Raw genomic sequence first — 19,425 nt, forward strand, 5'->3', positions numbered from 1 at the left:
CTGCGTTTTCATTGGTCAGAAGTGACGTGCGCATAATCTCCTGCGTCCACTATTGGCCAGACTCCCCGTCGCTCCCTGACTGTCAGTGGCTGAGGGCAGAAGGGATTGGGGAAGAGAGAAGGGACCGAATGGACGCACTGAGAGAGAGACTCAGCAGCAGCATCTGTACCTAACGATGAAGGCTGTGTAACCCGCTGTATTCTCTGCAAAAGGAGTAAAGACGAGTAGCCGTCATCATGGTATGTACACCAGCACCTTATTTTATGTTCGCATATGTTTTTCCACCGAGCTGTTCCCGCTGTGGGGCAGTGTTTGCGCTTGACATTTCCTGTCCAGGGACCACTATTTGGCTGTTATACAACAATTTCCATGATTGTAGTGTTTGTATTCACAGGTGAAGAAAATCTGCATGCGAATATGTGCATTTTATAGGATTTTGGACAATCGTGCGTATCAAACCCCAAGCAAGCACCTAACGTACAGGCTGCTGGCAGTGGCATGTTTGATCTTTCATTATATTTTGTCCATTTGTGTGAAATAATATTCCTCTGTTTACTTTCCAGTATGGTTTTGTGAATCACGCATTGGAGCTCCTCGTTTTGAGAAATTATGGTACAGAAGTGTGGGAAGACATCAAGTGAGTTTGTGGATCTGTTTACTATATTCGTCCTTGTTATCACAGGCAGGCTCTTCTCTCTGACCAACCACAGCCAACACAACAGGGCTGCACACAGGCCTTCTGCCAAACTTTCACTGCAAACTGTTTCAGTGTGTTGCCAACAGACTCTGCTTGTATGTAACGATGCACTGTGATGCTCTTAATGCAGAATTACACTGAGAATAATGATAGATTTGAACAATGGCACTTGTTAGAATATCATCATTTTTATTTTATTTTATTTTATTTTATTTTATGTATAGGCTATTCCAGAGGTAATATAATTTAAGACATTTAGGCTAGATATGGCATTCCTACATTTATGACAACAAATATTTTTATTGGTGTCTTTTTGATACTATATTAATATTGTGATATGAGACTATAGCTATGATCGTAGATTTTGGATATGGAATAATTGTTGTCTTTTCTGGACGTCATTATGATTATTTATCAAAATCTCATTGTGTAAATACAGTATTTTGTGAAAGCACCACACTTGCAACATCGATATTGAGGTATTTGGTCAAAAATATTGTGATATTTCAGTTTGCAAGTCATATATTTGCCATCTACAGAGGGAGAATGTGCCACATCACATCAGTCTTTGTTTGTTTTTCTTATGTAGCTAGATAGATTTTGCTCAGCTATAGCCTACAGCACATGGGCTGAATGCAGTGTCTGCCATGTAGTCCTGAAACACAGGGCAGGTTTTCAGTATAAACTGAACTGCTGTTTTTCAGCACGCAGAAATATTTGGCTCACTCCAAGTTTATTTTTCATCTGTAGTCTGAACTGCCCTAGACTTGACCCAACCGAAACAAAACACTACAGAGCAGCAGCTGTCTTGTGTAAATGTTTTGAATGTGGTCAGTTCTTACCCTCCAGAAACACTGACGTTCCACAGCATCTAATGTTATCTCTGCAAATGTAATTCATCATTATTTAATAGGCACTCTATCATCCTTGGTCCACTTTCAGGTTTGATGCACTGAGTAACGTAAAAAAATAAATATATATATACAGTATATATATTTTTTCTACGTAAAGCTTTCAAGATTTGCTACGTTTACACAGCTGTAACGCTTATGATAAGATGATCAGTCCTGCAAATCAGTTTTGTTTCTCTGTTTAGCAGACTAATCAGACCTCGTGTGGCTTTCTAACAGCCAAGGTAGAGGATTGTGACTAGAGCAGCAATGGTCAACTCCTTGAGCGTGGTTGCCCAGCCAAGTTGCCCAAAGGTTTGCCCTGTGTATCACTGCATGCTTGAGGATTCAGTGTTCTGCTCCATAACATCTTCACGCTGTTTCAGGAGGGAGGCCCAGCTTGATGTCGATGGGCAGTTCCTTGTTCGAATAATTTATGATGATGCCAAAACATACGATCTTGTTGCCGCTGCAAGCAAAGTCCTCAGTAAGTGTCCTCATCCTGTTTTTCATAGAATTGGAATTGTATTTTGTCCTGCTTCACTTGGAGTGACTGTGATCACATACAGATATAAACAGAACAGTGTGACATAATACAAATGATACTGTGTAAAACAAATATAACTTTTATCACCGGTTGGGTTATTTATTGTTTGATGTATTTCAGAGATCAACGCAGGAGACATTTTGCAGATGTTTGGGAAGATGTTTTTTGAATTTTGCCAAGAGTCAGGATATGATACCATCTTGCGAGTTTTAGGATCTAATGTCCGTGAATTCCTGCAGGTACGCATTGTCTAGATATTGCCTATAGGAGAATTAGATGTACAGTAATAGTAACTGAAGTCATTTGTAAAATTGCTGTGTTTGATAAGTAGTCTGCTGTTCTGCTATGTCATTATATATTCATTAACTTGGAGTGTCCTTCTCCTTCTTCGATTTATAGTTTACTTTAAAGATCCAGCACCCAGTTACTGCAAAGTTGTGAGTTGAGTGTCTTGTACCTGATCCTCATCTTTGATCCATTCAGAATTTGGACGCTCTCCACGACCACCTGGGTACCATCTATCCTGGCATGAGGGCTCCTTCATTCCGCTGCACCGATGCAGAGAAGGGCAACAACCTGATCCTTCACTACTACTCAGAGAGGGAAGGCCTTCAAGACATTGTGATCGGCATCATTAAGACGGTCGCCCAACAAATCCATGGAACAGAGATCGAGATGAAGGTCTGCCTGCATCCACAACCCACCTCGTTCATTTTTTTTTAGTTTCACAACTTTCAGTCAGGAACAGTCATAGATTTAACCATTTATTGCAACAAATGGAAATACGGTTATGTTTGGTGCTGATGGCTCCGCTCTTCACAGAAGATGCTCCCTGGATTAGCCAAGCAGCATGCTAAGCTAATCAGGGAGTGCAATGCAGAAGTGAGCCCAAAGCAAGACATTGAATACATGTTTAACCTTTAAGCCATGCAGACTCTGAACTAGGTGGTGGAGACAAAGCTTTGCAGCAGCAGCAGTGACGAGTGTGGCAGCGTTGAGCAGCAAAGACCAGTGTAGAAGGCAGCCATGCCTTGTTGTGAGAATGACTGTGATTGGTGAAGTATTAAACGCTGATCCAATCAGTGGGCTGTCAGCTAATTACATCTACTCATCTCTGTGACTCAGAAGATATTTTTTAGATCTGGTTTATAGTCTGAAGCTTGGGGATGTAAGGAGTCCCCCACCCCCCCTTCCCGTGGGGGATTCTTCAGGAGTCAACACTCGTTGGTGGTGGACTGGGGAGGCGGGTGGGGTGAAACAAGCTTTTGAGTATGCTCTGGGGGGAACGGGCAGCCGTGATGCCAGCTGCTGTTATGATCCACCAGAGGTGGGGGGGTGGGGGGTGACGTAGAACCCTAGCTATATGTACTAGGATGGACTGGCGATGACTGACGTCAGACTGGACGGGATCACGCTTGGGCTTGCCTGACATCACGGGCTGATCAGGTAACATGAATATGGCGGCCTTCCCGCTTGAAATTTGGTTGAAACCGCACTTGTATTATTATTATTTGAATGCTAATGTGAAGCCCTCAAATCAGAGCTTGTAGTAATCTCTATCAGTAATTGTGGCATGTGGTTCAGAGAAGATGTCTACATTTGCTGGAGAAGCCAAGTCCCCTCCACGTTTTCTACAGTAGGCAAGCGACATTTTGCTATCAAACCTAATCACATAGCAGAGACAGGATAATGTTCTTTGTGAAACAAACTGAAACACACAGAAAATGACAGACGCTCCAAAATGACACCCAATTTCTGGAAATGTTAGCCACGGTTGCCACAGCAACAGTGTGCAGAGCCAGCAGCTTGACGTCAGTGTGTCCAAAATCCCATCAAACAATATCATTGCAACCAGCCTGGTCGACCAGAATAAAATGCACTGCGTTTCTGCAATCCACAGATACGTTGAATATGACGATTTCTGAACTAAGATACGTTTCATAATATCTCGTTTTTAGATATGTGTGTCAATGTTATATACGTGATACAGTCTGCTATTGAAATAGCACGGTACTGAGTAAGGGTGTTGGTGGATGGGGGGCGTAAACACTTGCCTTTCACACTGGAGGGGCGTGTTCAATTCCCAGTCTTGGTCAGTCGCAGCGTTTCAAAGTCTACACCAGTGATACTCAACTTGCGGCCCATGGGCCACATGCGGCCCGCGGGCGCCCCCTGTGTGGGCCGCGATGGAATTGCAAAAAACAAAAAAACAATTATTATTATTTTATTTTTTTTACAGTGCACCTGAACGCAACATGCAAGATACCCGCTGAATAAGTGTCCAAATGTTCATGTCATTCTGGCCAATACTCCACTTCTGTTATGGCATTTCAGTCTGGAATATGGAATATCTTTCAATAATCTATGATTTAGCTGCTACTTTGTCAAATACTGCCGTCTGCTCGCTACCCAGGCACTTATGTATGTACTTAACCTAACTAACTTAACCTAACTAACTATCCGGTGTGCACAACATCAGACTAAACTCCGGCTGACACCCCAAAAACCTACAATCCGCTACAGAAAAATGTATATTGATTGTTTATTAACTGGCCCCTGGCCTTCTATCATTTCACAAAAGTGGCCCCCTGGGCAAAGCAAGTTGAGTATCCCTGGTCTACACGTTTCAACTGTGAGTCACCTTTAACATTTTTGTTATTTAAGTCTAACCCAAACCATCATACGTTGTTTTACTTGTCCAAACATAACCAAAGTTGTTTTACTTGCCTAAACATAACCAACGTTATCAGTTGTTTTATTTGCGTTTAACGCTTGAAAGGCAGCAAGGTTTTCAAATTGCTTGATATTATATTGATATTCTACATTATCCTTGGTTTGCAGGCACATAAAATGCCAACATTTTATTCTGGGGATTGGGTTGGTAATACTACCTGTATAAATAATAGACTCAAGATTTATTGCAGTAACTAGATGTAAAGAATTCTTCATAATTTTTGAAAAGCAGAATAATAACATTGGGAGGGTAAAATGTTGCGCGAATGCACTTAATCTCATCACTGTAATCTGTCACAAAATGCCAAAATATCACTTTATTTTGACCCGGTTTTCCCCTGTAACAATAAGATGAATCATTTTGCATCAATTTGATCACTTCATCCCGTGCAGGTGATCCAGCAGAAAAGCGAGGAGTGCGACCACATCAAGTTCCTGATCGAGGAGGAGTCGGAGGAAGAGGCTTTCTACGAGGACCTGGACGGCTTCGAGGAGAACGGCACTCAGGAGACACGGATCAGCCCGTACACCTTCTGCAAGGCCTTCCCCTTCCACCTCATGTTCGACAAGGATCTGATGCTCACACAGTGTGGAAACGCCATTTACCGAGTGCTGCCCCAGGTGTGCATTTTAAAGTTCTAGTATCGGCTACGTTTGTCTAGTCAAGCAGTATTTCAAGTCTGCACTCTATTACATTCATTCATGCAGTAAGGCTGGCCTTAGATTTTCAATATCGTAGCCTAATATCATGATATGGCATAAGAAGTGTTGTCTTTTCCTGGTTTCAAAGGCTGCATTACAGTAAAGTGATGTCATTTTCTGAGACTGTTCTAGCTGTTCTATTATTTGCCTTTACACGCTTAGTTATTATATCCACATTACTGATGATGATCAAAAATCTCATTGTGCAAATATTTTGTGAAAGCACCAATAGTCATCCATACAATATTGCTGCAAAATCAATATTGAGGTATTTGATCAAAAATGTTGTGATTTGATTTTGTCCATATTGCCCAGCTCTATCTTGTTTTAATAAAAGTGCTTGTGATATCTCACATGTGGCTTCGTAGAAAATGCTGAAATATATATCGTGCATCGCCATTCAGCCTAAAAATACAGAGATATGATTTTTGGTCCATATCGCCCAAACCTATCACGCAGCAGAATCTGTATCTGGTTCAAATTGAGCGGGTGGCTACGCTACAAAGGTCGCCCAGCACGCTGCAATGAGGGAAATACTAAAGTGCAATTTATAATGTAATTGACTGTGCATAAATTGTGGGTTGTGTTCCGCAGCTCCAGCCTGGCACCTGTAACCTCCCTTCAGTTTTTTCCTTGGTTCGTCCTCACATTGACTTCAGCTTTCATGGCATCCTCTCGCACATCAACACCGTCTTCGTCCTACGAAGCAAGGTAGATATATACAGTAACTTATAACTGTGTTTTTGTCACCAATCCTACAGTATCGTTGGCTGATCGTGTCACTGTCTTCCTCATACTAGCAAACTAAACTGCTCTGAGAAGGGGGGAAAAACACTAAAACACAAAACAAAAACTGCTAACAAACCGAAACATGGACTGATTGCATGGAATAGGGTTTTCTCAGATACTGTTTGCGGAAGGTGGAATGGTTTACATGAGCAGAAATCTGTTGGTCATAAAATCTTTCAAGGCCTTTCTGCATCAAAGACATAGGTATTTACACAAAGGAAATTTGCTTCATTTTTACGCAATGCTTATTTGCTCATCTCTATTTATAAGAGTAAGCAGTACAAGAGTCAGAATATCCTGACGATGTGTAACGAAACATTTCTTTTAGCATGATCAAGCAAGTTCTAAGGAAAAGAGAGAGAAAAGGAAATGAGAAAGGAGAGAGTAGGGAGGTGGAAAGGATTTGCACAGATTTCCATGATAGATCAAACCAGAACTCGGGAGGGCAAAGCAGGAATATAAAGGAGGTTTCAGTTGCTCATAAATAATTTGGGCTTTTAAATTTAGATCCAACAGCAACAGTTGAACTTCTCTGGCAGAGCCTTTTGCTTTAGACTCCTCAGAATCCAAACCTTTTTCTCTGCAAAGGCGGGCGATAAAGAGAATGAGGATGCGACATGCAAGAAAATAATATACAGTTTTATTAATAAAGAGTCAACTGATATCCAGTTTTGTTGCATAATTACAGAAGGACAAGATTCACTCTTGGGCGTCTGGGTAGTGCAGTGTTAGATTCCCTGCTTGCTTACCAACATGGGGGTCGCAGGTTCGAGCCCCCGTGTTGAGTAGTGTGATCATCCCACGCGCTACGTCCTGCTGGTGAGATTCCTCGCTGTTAGGTGAAAAGAAGCGGCTGGCAACTGCACATGTATCGGTGGAAGCATGTGCTAGTCTGCAACTCTGACCAGAACGGCAGAGGGGGTGGAGCAACAACCGGGACAGCAGGGGGAATTGGGAAAGTACAAATTGTGGAGAAAATGTGAGAAAAATCAGGAAGAACTTGATTTAAAAAAATCCCTCTCCAGTGTTTAAATACAGTATGTGTGACTGTGATGTAATGGTGACAGGAAGGCCTGCTGAATGTGGAGCCTGTGGAGAACGAGGACGAGCTGACGGGGGTGGAGATCAGCTGTCTGCGGCTGAAGGGACAGATGATTTACCTGCCAGAGGCTGAGAACATCCTTTTCCTCTGCTCACCCAGGTAGGCCCCGCCCCCACACAACCAACTGTGATTATATGCAACATCCTTTTCCTCTGCTCACCCAGGTAGGCCCCACCCCCACACAACCAACTGTGATTATATGCAACATCCTTTTCCTCTGCTCACCCAGGTAGGCCCCGCCCCCACACAACCCAAATCACTGTGATTATATGCAACATCCTTTTCCTCTGCTCACCCAGGTAGGCTCTGCCCCCCACACAACCAACTGTGATTATATGCAACATCCTTTTCCTCTGCTCACCCAGGTAGGCCCCGCCCCCACACAACCAGTCACTGTGATTATATGCAACATCCTTTTCCTCTGCTCACCCAGGTAGGCCCCGCCCCCACACAACCAGTCACTGTGATTATATGCAACATCCTTTTCCTCTGCTCACCCAGGTAGGCCCCGCCCCCACACAACCCAAATCACTGTGATTATATGCAACATCCTTTTCCTCTGCTCACCCAGGTAGGCCCCGCCCCCACACAACCAACTGTGATTATATGAAACAAAAAAGGAGTAGCTGTGCGCACATCCAAACCGTAGTAGGCCCAGGTGCAGGACAAAAGTGTGATATATAAATGAAAAGATGGAATGTCCGCACACTGGTTGATGTTCCCAGGTTTATTTCAACCCTTTCAATAAATACATAAATACTTATTGAAAGGGTTGAAATAAACCTGGGAACATCAACCAGTGTGCGGACATTATATGAAACACTCACATCTTAGTGCAGCTACTGGATGCACATAGTCATGCAGTGACTGACAAACGGCATGTGATCATTTTGGTGATAACTTGACAACACGGACCCCACGTTGAGAACCACTGGATTAGATTACAAAAGACCCACAGAAATACCAGAAATACAGTCTATTCAATTAACGATCACAGTATGCAAGATTGCATGAAAAGAGGAATATTAGCAGAACCTTCCTCTGCTATGCATGTAAATGTTAAATTGAAATATTCTCATAATCAAAGCAAAGGGCAATGTTCAGATTATTCTGTCCATGTAAACATAGTTAGTGATTTCAGTTTATGACCCGTTTATGAGCCTATGGGGGAGGGAATAAGTGATGTGTGCAGCAGTGTATAAGTACTGTATGCATAATTACACAATATGAATGTCAACATGATAACCTTTGTGTCCTATGCTTGTTCAGGGCAATAAGATTGTTTATTGCATGCAATGATGACACAATCATTAAATCAATCACTCCAACTAACTATCTCAATGGTTTTTTTTATTATAGCCATTCATAAGTAAATAATATATTGCAGCGAAAGAAAGAAACCTGCCTGCAGATAATTTGAAGGGGAGATTGCATTGGTTCTTCTGTTGCTGCCTCCATTAGGCTCTGTGGCCTTGCAAAACCAATCGGACATTGTTGTGAAGTGTTGTCTGCAGGGGACCAGGCTTCAACAGATCTTTCCTCTCCAAACTGTTTCTGTGTGACGGGAATCACATGGACTGACGCAGGGCAGCGTGGCCCTTCACCTGACCTGAAAGGCTACAGACCGTTACAGGCAATGTACACCAGATACGTTACGGCTGCGTTGCGGATCCGACAAAACTGCCGGATCGACTCTCGCCTTATACATACATCTGACAGATTTCATGAGTGTGGGTCTGTTCGCAGCCGTACCGGAGCCTCCTGTTCCGGAGGCGGTGTACATTAGCCCTTAGACTGAACCCGACAAGATTTCAGCACCGGTGGTCCATGCTTTGTGTTTGGTTTCATTTATGTTGGTGCACACATTCCTTTTTATTTATTTTTATTTTTTTACAATTAGGGATGCAACGATTTATCGACCATACATAGGCACCCACTGATATTTGCCTTGTTGACTGCCATCGGGCTATCAGCAAATAAGATGACGTTCACCGATGGCAGTGGCCTATGTTTATCTTATCTGTTTCACAAAAACATATTTTTTTGTTGGGCTATAAGTACGGAAAAATTCTTCGGATTGAGTAGGTAGCTGTATAGCGGGCTAAAAATGCTTTTGGAAGTTATTTTTCACATAAAGAATCTTTGCCGTGTGAAAGAAGGTTGTTATTTTCTTTTATAATGAAGGTGTCTTTGTTTCCCTGTCACAAAAAGGGGAAAGAAAAAAGCAAACAAACAAACAAAAATGTCGGTATCAGTAACGGCTTGGAATTTCATAATCGGTGCATCCATAAAAACAATAACACTCTTGTTGAGCAGCATTAACTAAAGAGAGTGAATGATCTCACGGTTTTCCCTGATTTTCTTCATTCTTCTATCTCTATCTGTCTTTCCGTACTGCACGTTGCGTGTGTCTTAGCGTGATGAACCTGGACGACCTGACGCGCAGAGGGCTGTACCTGAGCGACATCCCGCTGCACGACGCCACGCGCGACCTGGTGCTGCTGGGGGAGCAGTTCAGGGAGGAGTACAAGCTGACCCAGGAGCTGGAGATCCTGACCGACCGGCTGCAGCACACGCTCCGCGCCCTGGAGGACGAGAAGAAGAAGACCGACAGGTTGGAGCTTTTATTTATGAACAATAACAATAATAATACATGGCATTTATATAGCGCTTTTCTAGAACTCAAAGTCGCTTAACGCTATACACTGAGGGGCGGCGTTAGTGAGACAACAGATTGACAAACATAACACAGGCACAGAAGGATGGATGGGGGGGACAAAGAGAAGGTAATGGAGAAGAGATGGGTCTTGAGGCGGGATGAGCGGGATTGAAAGACTGTGAGGGACTCAGAGTCTCTGATGTCGTGGGGGAGGGAGATTCAGAGCCTGGGAGCTGCCCTGGAGAAGGCTCTGTCCCCGAAATTGCGGAGGTGGGACTTGGGGGTGGAGCGAAAGCCGGCTGAGGTGGATCTGAGGGACCGGGAGGGGGGAGTTGGTAGGGGGAGAGGATGACGTTATACCATGCCTCTAGTGATGTGACGTTCACCACCAACGTTCCGATTTTATTGAACGGCTCTTTGGTACGAACGAAGGGAACCGGGTCGTACTTGGGAGCCGTTCTTTTCATTGTTGTGCACAAAAGTCTGCCTCCATTACCTATCCGTTTGACCTGCGCTCAATGATATAAGACTTTTGTTGTAAATAACTTGTAAAGTAAACATGTCCACCATCCAGACTATGACGGAATTTGCGCAATTGCTAGTATGCATGGTATGCCAAAAATAAGAATCTTAAACTTTAACATAGCTTTTCACTCACATCCAAATATAGCAATGTTTGCAAGATTTCCCCCTCCACTAGGCCTTATTACTGTGTGTAATTACATACAGTACCTATGTGAACAGAGCCTATTCATTGTCGTTATAAGTCAACCATGAACTTGGGGTGATAAATGCAACGTGAAACTGCTATTATTTCTGGTAGATCTTCTTTGGTTGCTGGAAAAGTCAATGGCAAAGAAAGTAAAGAGAAGACTCCTGAAGCATTCCCTTTTAAGGATGGATTTGAGACAAAAACAAATGTTGGAGATTCATACATACGATAGCCACCAGCAGCTCTTAGACCCATGCAGTTGTGTTCAGGCTACAGGACGGCAGGACCACCTAGGGTCACTATCTATTATTACACCCAAGCAGATAGACGCCTGAGCTACTTAAGTCCTTGTTATGGTGAAGACACTAGTCATTTGGCACAGCAGCGGGAGACAGCTGGTGAAGAATATGGAGGCACTATTAAGAGCGCTGCAGCAGTGGCCCTATCTATAGGAAAAGATATTTGCTCTGCTGTTGGATTGCATTGTTATTCCTCTAGTCCAGTGGGTCTCAAACAGTTTTGGCTTCAGTGCCCCTTTCCCTGATTTCTGAATCCAAGTACCGCCTTTACCCGACATTTTGCTTAGAAAACTGCAAGAGAAAACGATAGGAATCGATGAATGATAACCCACCTTTTGAAGAATATAACATGAATGGAGTGAAAGAGCTGCAAAGAGTGCCTCCTGAGCAGATTCATTTGAACGTTTCATTTCTTTTCATGATTTATTCTTACATTTTTCCCCCATTTCCCCCTTTCTCTCAAGTACCCCCTGTAGTACCTCCCCCTCCCCCTAGGGGTATGTGTAACCCAGTTTGGAAACCACCGCTCTATAGTCGTCCTCCAGTCTGAGAGTGCCTCGAGAGGTGACTCGGGCTCAGAGCGGTGATTCGCATCCAGGGCGTCCTCTCTAAATATTTAAGGACACTGCTGCACTGCGTGAATGCTTTTCACCTCCATGCTGTGTTTGTTGCTGTTTGGCCGGGGCGTCTGTGCGCCGCCCTGACACTTGGAGAAAAACATACTGGTGGCGTGTCTATTTATATACGGGAGGGCCAGTGGAATTTGTATGCCCCCGTTATGTGAATAGTAAATGATATTCCAGATAAATCAATTGTTGTCATATTTGCTGGGTAAATAATACATTTGCGTGTGCATGCCTGTGTTATCTGTAGGTGCAGTATCAGGTGGGCTCCTCCTCCGATTCGGATGCATCATTTTGACTGTAAGGCTTTTTGCGTTTGAGGCAGCCATGACCTAGCCGGTTACCATAGAAACACTGCCCCGCCCATCTCAGAGCAGCTCACATAAGGACCAAAGCAAAAGGTGTTGGGCAGCCTGAGGCTGTAGCTCCTGCTCATAGACTGTACAAATATGGATGTAGCCACCATGACATCACCCATAGATACTGTGTGGCAACGACCACAAAATGTTACTACGGCTGGCGCGCGAGACTAGGCGGTGGGGAGGGGGGTGACCCATATATCTCAATGTGCTGACTCACCAAAGGACGGTGCTGTGGCTCTACACTACAGGATTGGGGATTCTAGAGCAGGTACATAGACGTCTGTTGAGATGTGCGTCTACTGCGGTGATTGAATCGCCGATCCTGTCTGCCTGGGCTAGCAGCTAAATGCTAACTATGCTGAATGGGGAGAACGTGAGGACTTCCCCCATCATGCTGACCCATTGACCATGCGTCTATGACGAGACACGGCCTGAATGTATTGGTTTGTGGACTCCTGTTTTGAAGGCTCGAGTTTGGCATTTTGAGCGTCGCCATCTTTTTCTTTTCTTTTTCTTCTTTTTGTTTTACCCAGATAGAGCACCGCCTGCTAATGGTCCATGATTGGCGAGCTGTGCAATCACTGTAATCTGCTTTATTGTCTATTGTATTCTAAATGGGACCATCATTTACTAAATGAACATGCTGGAATGACTCCCTTTTGGACACCATTTTTGTTTTGTTACTTACTTACTACTTACTAGAGGTCGGGGCTCTGCTTCTCTTTAGACTGCTCTACTCCGTGCTGCCCCCGTCCGTCGCCAACGAGCTGCGACACAAGCGGCCAGTCCCCGCCAAGCGCTACGACAACGTGACCATCCTCTTCAGCGGCATCGTGGGATTCAACGCCTTCTGCAGCAAGCACGCCTCGGCCGAGGGAGCCATCAAGATAGTCAACCTGCTCAACGATGTTTACACACGCTTCGACATCTTGACGGACTCTCGGAAGAACCCTTATGTATACAAGGTGGGAGGCAATATGTTACCATGACGACAGTATATTACGATGTATTTGTGTACATTTCTCTTATAAAGGAAGGAATGTATACAGCAAGATAGGGATGACGAGGAAATTGTACGCCACACTTAGGGCTGGGCAATATATCGATATTATATCGATATTGTGATATGAGACTAAATAATACAGTAAAAAATAAAGGAATTGTCCGCACACTGATTAGCAGCTCCCGTTTTTATTTGCTCAAGGTTGGCCAACCTTGAGCAAATAAAAACGGGAGCTGCAAATCAGTGTGCGGACAATTCCTTTATTTTTTGATTTCACCTATTTGTCCTGCACCTGATGCCCAATGTGGTTTTGGATGTGCGCACAGTTTTCCTACTTTAACTAAATAATACAGTATCATCTTAGATTTTGAATATTGTAATATCGTGATATGGCATGCATGTTGTCTTTTCGAGGTTTTAAAGGCTGCAGTACGGTAAGTGATGTCATGTTCTGAACTCACCAGACTGTTCTAATTTATTATTTGCCTTTACCCACTTAGTCATTATATCCACATTACAGATTATTATTTATCAAAAAATCTCATTGTGTAAATATTTTGTGAAAGCACCAATAGTCATCCCTACAATGTTGTCCCAATATCGATATCAAAAATATATTTGAGTTTGTCCATATCACGTTGACCCCCTCAAACCATTTTGAGTTGAATGCACTGTTGGAACGAGGAGAATGTCAGCTTTCTGGTGATATCAAATGTATCTTTGTACTCCAAAGATGGAGTGAGATGCATCCCTTTATGTCTTGACTGTTTTCAAACTATGTTTTTGAGAAAATGGCAGAAAAGGCAGATTTTTCAAAAATAAAATCATCTTTCTACACAAATTCTTCAGCGTCACATCAGTGACATTTTGATGGAACACATCATATATATTGTGTATCACCATTCAGCCTAGAATACAGATGTGCTTTTTGGTCCATATCACCCAGCCCTAGCCACACTCTTATCTTTATTGGCTTAAACTAAGGAATTTAGAAATTTGAGCGTCTTTAACTCTCTACCGGTTCTCAGGCTCAAATCCTCCTGTTGAGACGCACTGCCTCGGCTCTCTGCTGAATAGTATTATGCAATTTAAGCACATATACAAGTCGGTAAGACAGCCTTCACATCAATTAACGTGAGTTTTTCTCCATAAGAAAAGTAGCCCTAAGTTCCAAACAACCTGTAGTTTTACAGAGGGACTCCACCATTTTATAGGCCTCATGCAGCAGATTTACACTCTAGGCTCTCAGAGAAGAATGCACTTTTCAGAAGTGAAACAGACCTCGCCACTTGCAAGGGATGGCTTTCAGGCACTGGGTCACCAAAAGAAGTAATATTTACTCTACAAGCCCAACGACTAGGTGGTCCCTCTGAGAGGCCCTGGATGTCTTAAAGCTGACGCAAGTGTTTAAGTGTTTGTCTCAGGGGTGTTTCGATTTATTTCTAGCCGCCGTGCGGTGAGTCAGAAGACGCGGGTTGGATTTGACGCAAGTGTGAGAGAATGACAAAGGTGTTATCTATCATACTCTGCGTTACCTCTCCGTTCATTGTTGAATGAATATGGGAACACAAGCGTCTGTTCCCATACTCGGTGAACATATTCAGGCGACGTCTCCATTCAGATAACCGCGGTTTACGACGTAACCGCCCCGTTTCTTCTTGGTGCAGGTGGAGACAGTGGGTGATAAGTACATGACGGTGAGCGGCCTGCCGGAGCCGTGCGCGCACCACGCCCAGTCCATCTGCCACCTGGCTCTGGATATGATGGAGATCGCCGGACAGGTCAAAGTGGACGACGAGCCAGTGCAGGTGTGAGGCGCCAGATGGTGTTTAGGCTAACAGGGGGGGGGGGGGGGGGGGGGGGGCTGTATTTCTTTGCGTGACCCTCCCACGCGCTACGTCCTGCCAGTGAAACTCCTCGGTGTCACGTGAAAAGAAGCAGCTGGCGACTGCACATGTATCGGAGGAAGCATGTGCTAGTCTACAACTCTCCCCAGGTCGGCAGAGGGGGTGGAGCAATGACCGGGACAGCAGTGGGAATTGACCAATTACAATTGGGGAGAACATGATGGGGGGGGGGGGGTCTGAAAAAACTTGATCAGAAAGAAAGAAAGAAAGTAAGAAAACACAACATAGCGTAATAATTCAACAACATACAGGCCACAATGATGTCGGTTGTTTAGACATTTTTTGACGAATAATTTCAGACTGATAATTATCTTAAAGAGGTCTGTGGACAACTGGACATATTTCCGTGCTGACGTAACGCGCAGCAATAGGTTGGATGTAAAACAGCGGACGTTTGTTTAGCTGACCGTTTGAGTGTGTTATTGTATCAATGACTGTTGAGGCTTCACTTTGGAAAAGCACGTCTGCTTAACAAAAGCCTGTTTATGAGGGAACATGGCATTGGCTGAAGACGAGTCCAGTTTGGCAGCAGAAACAAACTCAAATCATCTTACCACGACCGGGGTTTAAAAATAGATCCCCATTACACTTGTCCCAGGCACTCAGAGCTTGTCCATGCTCTGAAGACAACAAGCGCTGAAGTGCCTTGTGCCTACAGTACAAGGGACAATGTAAATATTAGTCTATACATTACATTCTGCAAAATGCTATCACACTGCAAGCAAAGGGTCTTTTCCATTAGTTTTCCCACCAATTCTCAGTAGGCTACAGAACGACATGTTCCCATGAGTGCTGTTGATGTCATCTGTGATAACATTGTTTCCACTATGTTTGCCAGTATTGTACTTTGGCATGTTTACTTGCTTAACAATGGAGTGCATTAATCACAGTCAGTTATGGTGATCAGCCTTGTCCTCTCTCTCTCTCTCTCTCTCTCTCTCTCTCTGCAGATCACTATTGGGATCCACACAGGAGAAGTGGTGACCGGGGTGATTGGCCAGCGGATGCCAAGATATTGCCTTTTTGGAAATACGGTGAACCTCACAAGTCGCACGGAGACGACCGGTGATAAGGGGAAAATAAACGTCTCAGAATATACTTACCGGTAAGAAGACGCGCCGCCTCGTGTCAGTTCTGTGGCACGAGTTTGGTTGTTGTTTGTTTGTTTGTTTGTTTTTTTGGGAGGGGGGAGGTTTGAGGAAAGTTGGAAAGACGCTACGTCTTTCCGGGGGAAACTCCCCTCACTGTCAGGCGAAAAGAAGGAGCACGCGCTATAGGCTACAACTCTCCCCAGATCGGCATAGGGGGTGGAGCAATTACCCTATGAGACAGAGACAAAAAGTGTCACTGTGCCAAAGACTCAAAATACAAAAAGAGATATAATGTACTGTAGTAATAAGATGCAAAAATGAGGCTGTACAGATTGAGTCATTTTGTCATGGCGTTAAAAATGTATTGCAGGTGTGTGCAGTCTGCTGAGAACGCCGACCCGCAGTTTCATTTGGAGTATCGCGGACCGGTCCCCATGAAGGGGAAGAAGGAGCCAATGAAAGTGTGGTTTCTGTCGAGGAAAAGCACAGACGCAGAGTCCAACACAGCTAAGGCCTCTGCTTAACACCACAACACCTAACAGCACTGCTTCCATCAGACACTGTTATTGGAAGCTCGAGCGTGGCGTTGCCTTCAGCAAATATCGACGTCAATTCTGATGAAATAAATTAGATCCTATCCACAGACTCCTAGATATTTTTAATATGATGAAGCAAAGTGAGTTAGAAATGTATTTGAAGTTGAGGGTCCCAGTGCTCTTGTTTATTTTTGTCAGACCGTGCGCTCTCTTTGCTTCCAGATGTGCCATATTTTTTAGTGTATACATTGACTACTGTAAGTGTAGTGATTCGAAAGTAGTTGAAGTTGATGCTATACAATGAATTAATTTGATTTAAAAAAAAATGCAGGCATTGAAGCTTTTAAGTGAAAGGAGATGTTTTAGCTGTCTTGAAGAATCCCTATTTTGACAAAATATACTGGCATTTTCCAATCATCTTTTTTTCTTCCATTTTTACCATTTCTTCCTACACATGCCAAAAAAGCAGAGAAATTGTAGTCTTCACTCTAAAAAAAACGATGTAGCATTATGAGTATGTTCAAGCTTTGCGAGGAGTCGAATATGTTTAACCGCCAATACCTTTAACCGTTCTCATTCATATTTGGCAAAATAAATAGTGTGTACTGATCACCAGTTACATGTAAATATGTTTGCGTGTAATATTTCATACCAGGCAGTTCTTCTGAAGGGCCTGTATTTGTTCACAGTATGTGAGCGTTATAATCTGTCCCACACAGAAAATGATACATTGGTATTCAGAGCATGAAAATTTTGATTCAGCTGCACCAGAGCCAGTACCCTCCTGCAAGCGCCCCTCAAAGTGTGTGCAATGTGTCTATGTTTGCCTGGCAAAACTGATTGGAAATAAGAATTTAGGTTTGATGTGCTACAAGTCAAAGAGATATTTCACATTTGGTTAAGTTTGTATTTTCTGAATGTCACGGGGGTTTGTCCAGTGTAGAATAAGCACAGATATATATTGATGTTGAAGCCATACGTAGGCCTATTATAAATAAATAAATAAATAATATATATGCATGTATCTATCATCCCATAATTAAAGTGTTCTTATAATTAGGAGAAAGCACTACACGTAAGCTTATAATTGCAGTTCTCTGCTTGTTGGCATTCACTTTAGGGCTACATCTGTTATCACCACTTACATCATTTCAGTTCTATTGATTATTGTTGAGATATTTTTAAAGATCTGCATATTTATTTAACATTATGCTATTTAGTATTTATTCTTTTACTTTTTGAGAACTCTAGATTAAAATGTTATATAGAGAGAAAACAGAGCATACATTGAAATAATAATAATAATAATAAAAAGTAAAATTACAGTGCTACTACGTGCCTCATAATAATATTTTGTCAACACTAAAATGTTCTGTGCTATATGTGCGTATCTACTATTATCTTTTTTCACCATGTGCTATTTAATTAAAAAGTAATTATAGTGCACACACTGTAAGATGTCCTTATGAGTAATCACCCCCCCCCCCCCCCCCCCCACACACACACACACACACACACACACAAACACTCTCCTCACCACCCCATTGTAACAGGTGCCTCTTGTACATGCGTGCATTTTTGTGAGTGTAAGAAACTATTGTTATATCTGAACACTATTTTTGTCGGGGGGGGATGGGGGGGTTAATAAATAAATAAAGATTGGCTACCAGAGTTTGTTTGACCTTTAATTTCACTGAAGGCAGTGTTAAAATACAAATCAGGGAAAGGAGAACATGAGTTATCTATCTATGGTTATTCCACTGAGCTATGGTTATTCTAGTAAAGTCCTCTCTCTAGTGGCCAGACAGAGGATTACAATGCTAGAGATACAGATGTATAAGTATGTGTTCATATTGTACAGTGTTAGCGAGTAGTGAACCAAATGTAGTTGAACTAAGTAGTTTAACTACATTTTGCAGTAGCTTGCTGGTAGTTCAACTACATTCATATTTGCATAGTGAGTCAAGTAGTTAAATTACTTTTTGGTCATTTTTGTGTAGTTTAACTACTTAAACTATAAACTACAATTTTGGGAAATAAAATGAAAGGAATAGGCACGGCTCCAGGATTTTTTTCTAAGGGGGGGCTCGGGGGAGGCTAGACCAATATGTGGGGATGCTAAGAAACTAGTCGATTTTCATGACTTCAAAGTTACTTTATAATGAAGTCCCCGCCCCCAAATAAAACCAGATATGGCACGCAGCATGTTAGCACATTCAAAATAAATGTAGTTTTTAAATTAATTTGGCCAAATAATATAAAAATATATAGCTATAATACTACAAGTGACCACAAGGCAATGACAAAAACTTTCACATGCAAAGGTTTAGGCATGAGGAGTGATTGGTTAGGTTTAGGCATGCAGAGTGATGATTGGTTGGGTTTAGGCATGATGAGTGATGATTGGTTAGGTTTAGGCATCAGGAGTGATGATTGGTTAGGTTAATATCTGGGTAAGAAAAAGTCCAAAATGGAAATAAGCCTTTTGAGAAGAACACTGATAGAAATAAGCTGATGTAGGAGACTAGTGAGTCTCTGACTCTAGCTCAGTCAGATAAACAGCTGCTCACTCGTTCAATTCCAACCTATCTCACTCTTTATGTTCTGTGTTGTCGTCAGTGTAAACACAGTGTGTCGAATTCAGAAGGAGAACTCCAAACAGCTCATAGCTCAGCAGGTTGAGTCACTGTGTCTGTGTCGCTACCTGACATGTGGACTATTGGTTCGACTCCGGATGGAGGAGACATATTACAGTCTTTACCATCACCAGCTG

At 42.9% G+C, this 19,425-nt stretch overlaps 1 protein-coding gene across 1 annotated transcript; it reads left to right on the top strand.

Moving 5' to 3' along the window:
- The first annotated feature begins 2,254 nt into the window (after positions 1–2,254).
- gucy1b1 (guanylate cyclase 1 soluble subunit beta 1) lies at positions 2,255–18,231 on the top strand. The gene is made up of 10 exons (XM_083656140.1): positions 2,255–2,373; positions 2,618–2,815; positions 5,261–5,488; positions 6,164–6,280; positions 7,426–7,559; positions 9,877–10,074; positions 12,843–13,080; positions 14,786–14,926; positions 15,976–16,130; positions 16,487–18,231. Exons 1-10 carry the CDS (start codon positions 2,281–2,283, stop codon positions 16,638–16,640), a joined length of 1,656 nt encoding a protein of 551 aa, XP_083512266.1. The 5' UTR covers positions 2,255–2,280; the 3' UTR covers positions 16,641–18,231.
- Positions 18,232–19,425: the final 1,194 nt, after the last annotated feature.

Source organism: Poromitra crassiceps (assembly GCF_964638095.1).
Source record: "Poromitra crassiceps genome assembly, chromosome: 19".
NCBI classification, from domain to species: domain Eukaryota; kingdom Metazoa; phylum Chordata; class Actinopteri; order Beryciformes; family Melamphaidae; genus Poromitra; species Poromitra crassiceps.

Coding starts and splice junctions, on each gene's coding strand:
- gucy1b1 (XM_083656140.1), top strand. CDS start 2,281: ATGTTTGGGAAGATGTTTTTTGAATTTTGCCAAGAGTCAGGATATGAT. Junction 5,489..6,163: donor TTTACCGAGTGCTGCCCCAG/GTGTGCATTTTA, acceptor TGTGTTCCGCAG/CTCCAGCCTGGCACCTGTAA. Junction 7,560..9,876: donor CTTTTCCTCTGCTCACCCAG/GTAGGCCCCGCC, acceptor CGTGTGTCTTAG/CGTGATGAACCTGGACGACC.